An 8,057-nucleotide genomic window follows, 5' to 3' on the forward strand; every position below is an offset into this window, starting at 1 on the left:
CTGGGTCCAGGCCAAATTGGCTTGACAAGGGCACGGGTTGACTCAGCTCGATCTAGGCCCGGTTGACTCAACTCGATTTGGGCCAGGTCGACTCAAATCGACTTGGGCCCGGGTTGACTCAGTTGGACTTGGTCCCGTGTCATCTTGGCTTGACTTGGGCCGAGTCGATTTGACTCGACTTAGGCTTGTGTTGACTCAGTTAGACCAGGGCTCAGCCTGACTTAGCTCGACCTGGGCCTGGGTTGACTTGGCTCAACCTGGGTTCGGGCCGACTTAAAATTCAACCGAAAATCCATTTTGGATAATGCAAAAATGTATCAAATCTATATCTTATCTAAATCCAATTAAATGGATTGGACTTAAAATCCAAAAATATGGATTTGGATTGGAGATAAATCCATTTAAATGGACTTAAAAGTAATATGAATTTGGATAATTATGAATTGGATTTGGCAATTTGGATTTTTCGTCCACCCTTAGTTTTGCGAGAATATTTTAATATGTTAAAATGAGTTTTTAATAGACTAAAATTTCCTATGTTTTTAGAAGGATCTTTATCAATCTATTTTAACATATTAAAATGACCATTTAATCCATTTTGTTTACTAGTAAGTGAAATCAACAAATTAAGACGCAATGTTAATCCATTAGAATTGATAGGATAAATTCTATATAACTCTCTTTTTCGGACTTTTGCTAGTGCACTTTTTTAAGTGTGAGATTTTAAAACACCTTGCATTTAAAAGTGTTATTCTTCCGAGTCTGAAAGTGTTTTCTTAGAGCTTTCTTTTTGTGTTCTTGAGATCAATATCCTCGAGTTTTTCAAATCCAATTTGAACTTGTTGTAATTAGGTGATATTGTTTTTTTTTTTTGTATATTTTTGTGTTTGACCTTGATTAGATTGGGTTTGAAGTTGTAGTTTTTTAACATGGTGTTATAGGGGGTTAAAAAACACCCTTGTAAGGTTCAAACTTCTTGATGTTTTTTTTGTACTTTTAAACAATTGTTTTAGTATTTGGCTCGGCTTGATTAGCTAAGTGACTAGATATCTAGATGTAGCTTTTGTTTAAGAGGGGACTAGTATAAAAATTATTGTGTAATCTTCTTTTTCTTTCTCTCTTTATTTTCGAGTTTGAATATAACTTGTTCTTGTTGTAATTGATTTTTTAATCTATTGATTTTTGTACCAAATTCGCTTGAATCAATTAATTCTATAAGCAATTCATTCTAATTCTTCATTAGTTTTCGAAAAAGTTTTCAAAGTTCAATTCACCCAACCTCTTGAATTCGACCTCTTTTTCTAAGAAAGTGGTTCATTTAAGTTGCTGAGTTCAATCTAATAAGATCCATGAGATGAAAGAGTTAAATCTGATCACTTAATGAACTACATTATCGTTTGAGTATTTGAAATTATACTTGATGAAAACACAATCCAACTTTCCCTTTTTGTGTTTTTTTTCCTTGTTTTCTCATAAAAGAGATAGAGAAAGAGATAAATCACATTATAAATTTATATTGGTTCAAATCACAAATGATTTTACATTCATTCTCTACTATTCAACTTTAGAATAATTGGAATTCATTATATATTTTATAGAAGCACTTAACACATACAAAACATGTACAAGACAGAAAATAACACAAGATCAACTTTTGAATGCAATCAAGAGGATACGTCCTACCATTGGATCACACCAAGAGGAAACCAACCAATTCAACTCTCGAATACTCAAGAGGAAATAAACTGGAAACACTTCAACAACTTAGATAAATAAAGATGTTACCAGAAAACACAACAAAACTAACACAAAAGTAATTTAGTAGCGTACCACACAACCTCTTTAAAGGAATTCTTTAAATAATCTTGAAAGCACTCTTTTAGAAAATGGAAAAAACTCAAATGATCTCTATAAATGTTTGTGAATTCGCTTTCAAAGTATTATCATATGTATAAAAGAGTAAATTAAAGGTTTTATTTATAGTTATGAAAATGTTTATTAAAGACTGGTTGAGACGCATTCAATCGATTATCTTAAGTTGTTAATAGATTATTTCTAGTAAAATTTGAGAATAAGTTAAAAAGCTTTTTGATTTAATAGGTTATTTTATGTTTTAATCAATTATTTCAGCTTTTCATTTATTTTAGAAAATAACTTAAAACAAAGTTAATTATCATTAAAGAAGTGAATCGATAATTAAAGAAGTGAATCGATTATATTTTAGACATCTTTTTCTTATCTCTATATTAAATGATTAACAAAGCAATACTGTAGCATATCGAGAATGGTTTAATCAATTACATAAATTTTTAATCGATTAAAGCATACTTAAAACCTTTTTTCACATGTTTTAATCATTTAAAAACAATTCTTTTAGTTAATTTTAATATTGATTGTGTGTTAAACTGAACCTCTTGTGATTAATTACTTTGGTATAAAACTCTCAAACTCATGCAATGAAAGTTATGACATATAATACATCTTCAACATCTACCTCTTCAACGTCAACATCTTCAAACATCATCAACAAAATAGTTTCTCTTGAGGCTTGACTCTACTCTTTAAGTCCAACAAAAGTCAGGATCGTGCGAGATTGATGGATTATGCAAATGTGATAAACTATCCATTTAGAGAAGTTGTTGGCCTAAAACAACTTTAACACACTCTTCAAGAGATCTTCTGATGTTGACGTTTCTTTTTCTGATCCTCTTGATGGTCAAATGAAGGAACATTCTCTATAAAACATAATATACTTAGGAATCGATTCCCTCGTGCAACAAAAATGTTAATATTAAGTATAACTTTAATAATAATAAATAATAATATTTGAAAGTATTAATAATATTAAATAATAATAATAATTGTACTAGACTAAAGAGCTCATAACTCAACACTCGGTGGTCGGACCTCGGCACATGTCACAAACAGGTCAACTCGGCTCTTGGGCCAGAATAGCGGGCCATGTAATTGGCCCCCAAATGTATGTATAAGTCAATTTTTGTATATTTAAGGTAATCCTTCATGCATAAGGCCTAGGCGGCTGGCGGATGGTAATTGTGGACCTAGGGGTGTGCTTAGTGCGTATGGAGTCTAGGTCAAGTAAATGTTTTCTTTTTAAACTTAAGCTCATGTGTCTTAGGACACGTAGTAGTTAGGCTGCAAGTATAATGAAAGATAGCGTAGCGCCATGTTGAGGGTGCCTATGTAAACAAACTGGACCCCTGATGCTGGTACATGAGTTTGTACCCTGGTGGTTATTTTGTTATTATTTTATGCACTCCCTGGAGGAAAGATTTCATTCTATTGCAGCACCGTGAGAGTGTGCCCCTGAACAAAATATTTTCCTGTTGAGTATGCTTTCAGTTGAGATTAGATTCTCGTGATAGAAAGTTATTACAAGAGGTAAGTTATAAACGGGCTTGAGACCCTATGTAAAGGTACGTTGTTTCTAAGACTGAAACTTACTACTTCTTAAATTCTTATAAGCCATGTACTGACTTGATCGTCCGAGTGAAATCAACAGGTAGGACCCCCTCTGTTTCAACGGAGCAATGTTCAAGAACAACAAGAAATAGGACGGATTCGTGAAGAGACAGACGGAACTAGAGCTTGTCATCAGAGTCAACTGACGAACAGGTCAACCGACAAAAACAATAATTAATAGTAAATAATAATAATACTATAAAATGCTAAAGATATTATCTTATTGTATGTCTTAAGTACCAGCTTATCAAAGGAAAATAAGATTAAGATAACAAAATACTTATATATGTCTAGATCTTATACTCAAAGATAAGTGTGAACAAAATATATAGTTTTGTCAAACTATTCTATTCTTTCGGCTCTTATCCATTACAAATTCATTTATTTTAAATATAATTTTTACTTTAATTCATATTTTATAATATTTCCAGATTAAATTTTTATTTTGTTTATATAGATTTTAAAAATTAAAAAATCCAAATTTTTAATATAAAATTTTGGAAGCACTCTCTCTCTCGCACCTTTACCAAAATCACCTTTTATACAATTTCATCTGCATCCTCTCTCCATCACCTCTCATACATTCTCTTTGAAATTTTATTTACTCATTCTTTATAAGTTTTTGCAAACGTAATAAATGGATATAATATTTTTAAATTTAATTAAAATATTATACGTATATTTTGAATCTTAATAATTTATGTATTATGTTATTTTTATTTTTTTAGAATTATTAAATTATAATTTTACTATATTTCCTTAATATTTATATAATATTTTACTTTTTTTTACTTATTATTATATTAATATTATGCTAATTTGTTTTAGAAAACATAAATTTTACTTTAAAATGCAATTTATTACAAATTTAGATTTAAAATCCAATTCAAATATTTGAATTTAAATTTTAGATTATTTTTATAAAAATAATAAATTTAGATTATAAATCTAATCAAATATTTAAATTTGAACTAAATTTAATCCATAACCACCTTTACTTAAAAGATACTTTAATCTCAATACCTTATAAAAACACTTAAACAAAATTATACGAATAAAGTTAAAGTATGTTGATTTCTTTCTCTAACTTAGATTTATTGATTTAATCTCTAACACAAACATATTGTAGTTTTCCCGATGATTGTAATTTTTTGAGCACTCATATATAGAATATCAAAATATTACTTTATTATTTGTTAAAAATTATAGATAATAACACTTACTACAGAGGAATAGAGTTACATTTTTATTATCATCTAATTACATATTTTTTAAATTACAATCAACATTTATTATAAATAATTTTTCACATAAGATATGAACTTTACATTCAAAAAGGCATTTGCAATTTTATAAAAATTTATAATTTTTAGATAACTATTACAACTGAAATAAGTTTTGACAAATTAGTTAATAAAGCTCTTAATTTCACTTATTTAATCAACTCAAATATTTACACCAAATAAAATTTTCTAATAAGATATACTTTAAATTATTGAAAAGTTCGGTATAGTCTTTTCAGTTATTTAAACAGTAAACATATTTATATAATTTTATTTACAGAATAATTAAATATCAGTAAGAATAAAGTATATTCAAAATTTAAAAAATTAGTTGTACTTTTAAAATAAAGATATACTGGTGAAATAAAGATATATTGTGCTGAATGGCCAAACAGTTGTAATATATACACCCTCTACTCTGAATGATTAACTTTATTTGATTTTGTAGTGGAGAAGGAACACGGGAAGTCGAAACGCCACCACCAGGGAACCCTACAACCGTGTGTGCGTCTTCCAAACCGAGACCTCCGCCAATAGACAGGTAAAAGAGAAGTTAAATTCAAAATTTCTACGCAAATATCAGATCCAACAACAAAATACTCATCAAATGTATTGTGCTTTAACTGTTTAATTTGGATCCATTTAAGGAACCTTCCCGCCGGCAACCTTTACGGCGGCTTCTCCCTCAGTCGCCGCTCATTAGCGCTGCTCCTTTTCTACTTCGTGTTCTTAGGACTGAAACGAATTGTGTTTTTTTGTGTATTACAAATTTGGATCTCATTGTGTTTTTGTGTGTATTACTAATCTTATTACCACATAGATTACGTGTTTGAGAGTTCAGATTGAGGAATTTTCCATCTCATTTGATACGTGTTGTTGTGGCCTTTACTGGTACTGAGTTAGAAGGTCAGATAGAGATTTTGAGCTTTGTTAGCCCAATTTGTCTGTCCTCGTGATGGGTTGTTTTGCAGTCTTAACTTGTCTGTTTGTTCCTTCCATCTTGTGTGGTCTGTTTCCGTTGTTTGTTTATTGCTGTAATTTTGAGGCTTGTTCAGTGTCAATTTTTGCAATAAAAGAAGATAGGTTTGAATGTCGATCTTCTGCAAGCTATTTAAATCCGTTGCTGCCGGTCAAATTCTAGTGGCCCCCTGTTGGTACATATGTACAATGTCAATTTATTAGTGTTAGATTTTTGCTCTCATCATCATTTAACTGCCTAACACTTTCTAGGTCAAGCAGTTATTACATCATGTCATGCTTCACTCCCTCAATTTTATGTTGATAATTTAAGTATCAATCTAAGCTCCTATCTAGTTTACTTTGTCTCGGTGAAAGATATAAAATAACGAAAATGTTACTGAAGTTTCAGAGCATCAGGAGTCGAAGCCAACAAACTGATGAAAATGTTTCGAAATAAGATGTCTACTGAGGACTAATCACCGTGTTTCAGATAATGCCAGTGATACTAGGGAACCTTGTGTTAGCTTAGTATGCACTATAGCTCTGTCCTATTTATTTGCAAGTAAATTGGTATATTTTGTATCTTTATTCCCAGTATTTTTACCCTTCTGGTACAACAGTGTCAAAAACCTGTAGGGAAGGGAAGTGGTCTTTCTTCTCCTGCTTTCTCTTCTCTCGTCAAATGCTATATATTCATGAGTTTTTTGTTGGTTTGTGGTGTTGATGGACAATAGCTGTTCCAATTTCAAACCAATATACGAAATTTGTTTGGAGGTGTCACGTTGGCCTCAATTCTTGGAGTGTGATATCTGTTGAACAACATAGCTTAATTGGTTTTAAGATGAAGTTTGACATGCTACCAGAGTATAACTCATCTCAGTAATTGCCTATTTTTATAGGCTTGTTTGATTTGGCAGACATATGTGGAGGGGGTGTTGTGAAGTCCTATATCGCCTGTCTCAATTTTTTAAGTGTCATTTATATATCTGTTAGCATAGTGCCAATTAATTTCTAAGATGAAATCTGATATGGTATCAAAACCTATAACTCATCTCAGTAATTGCCTATTTTGATAGGCATTGTCTACCTCAATCCATCATGGTGTTGGACAACTTTGATATTTAACAACACCACCTCTAGATCATTTTAAATATCCGATTATCAAATTTCAACACTACACCTGTTATTTATGCTGGGTCACCAAGATAGAGAAAATCTCTTAAGTGGCTTGTTTGTTCACACTAAAACAAACTAAAGCATAATATAAATAATGTCATAGTATAGAGAAGTGTTATTTGCAAAAGAGGAGGGAGAGTGTAATTTAAGCATTTATTTTGAGAGGTGAATGTAATTTGCCTGTTTATTTCTCTGTTATTTTATTGAGGAGTCAGTATAGGGGTGTGATTAAATGTTTGGTTTATTTATACAGGATTGGACGTTTAAACATTTCTGATCAAGATCCGAGTTGGCCTTCTCATTTTGGCGTAGGTTTTTAGTTAAAGTCTTCCCATGGCATATCCTTTCTCAGATTTCAAGTACTCTGATGGCCTCACTGTAGTGGGTATCTCCTTCTGCACAGCTATTGTTTGTGAGGCTATCTCATGGATTCTTATCTATCGGACCAATTCTTACAAAAATCTTCGGTCTTCCATTGACAAAGCCTCCAAGAAGCTTGAGACCATGAAGACAGACAGCAATAAAATCAACATCAAGAAGTCCAAGACCAAAAAAATTGATCGTGTTGAGACAAGCCTCAAAGAATCGAGTCGTGACCTGTCTCTCTTCAAGTTCAAGTCTGGGGGTGTGGTGGCTCTGGTTCTCTTTGTAGTCTTTGGATTGCTGAATTCACTCTTCGAAGGCAAGGTAGTTGCCAAATTGCCCTTCAAGCCTTTTGGGCTTATTATGAAGATGAGCCATCGAGGGTTGCAGGGTAATGATCCCACTGATTGTTCCATGGCATTTCTATACTTCTTGTGTTCCATTAGCATCAGAACAAATTTGCAGAAGTTCTTGGGTTTTGCACCGCCCAGAGGTGCAAGTGCTGGCCTCTTTCCCATGCCTGATCCAAAGACCAGTTGATTCGGCTTAACAATATCCGAGCTTGTTGTCTGTTGTTTCTAGGTTGAAGATGATATGAAAACTACATAACTTGAGTAATTTATATTTGATTTGTTTCTCCTAGGGTGCCAGCATGATTTTAATTGGTATAACTGATACTTATAACAGTCAACTTTTGTTTTGCTATGTGAGTTTCTTGTTAAGTTTTGATTTATTTTAAGTGCAATAAAACTCTCCCCATCTATGTTACTACAAAAAGGGGATTTTCTTCAA

At 31.8% G+C, this 8,057-nt stretch overlaps 1 protein-coding gene across 1 annotated transcript; it reads left to right on the plus strand.

Moving 5' to 3' along the window:
• Nucleotides 1-5,169: 5,169 nt before the first annotated feature.
• LOC137813727 (uncharacterized) lies at nucleotides 5,170-8,057 on the plus strand. Its single transcript, XM_068616135.2, has 2 exons — nucleotides 5,170-5,307; nucleotides 7,156-8,057. Exon 2 carries the CDS (start codon nucleotides 7,236-7,238, stop codon nucleotides 7,803-7,805), a length of 570 nt encoding a protein of 189 aa, XP_068472236.1. The 5' UTR covers nucleotides 5,170-5,307; nucleotides 7,156-7,235; the 3' UTR covers nucleotides 7,806-8,057.

The sequence above is a fragment of the Phaseolus vulgaris genome, chromosome 1 (assembly GCF_051622355.1).
Source record: "Phaseolus vulgaris cultivar YP4 chromosome 1, ASM5162235v1, whole genome shotgun sequence".
Classification (NCBI taxonomy): domain Eukaryota; kingdom Viridiplantae; phylum Streptophyta; class Magnoliopsida; order Fabales; family Fabaceae; genus Phaseolus; species Phaseolus vulgaris.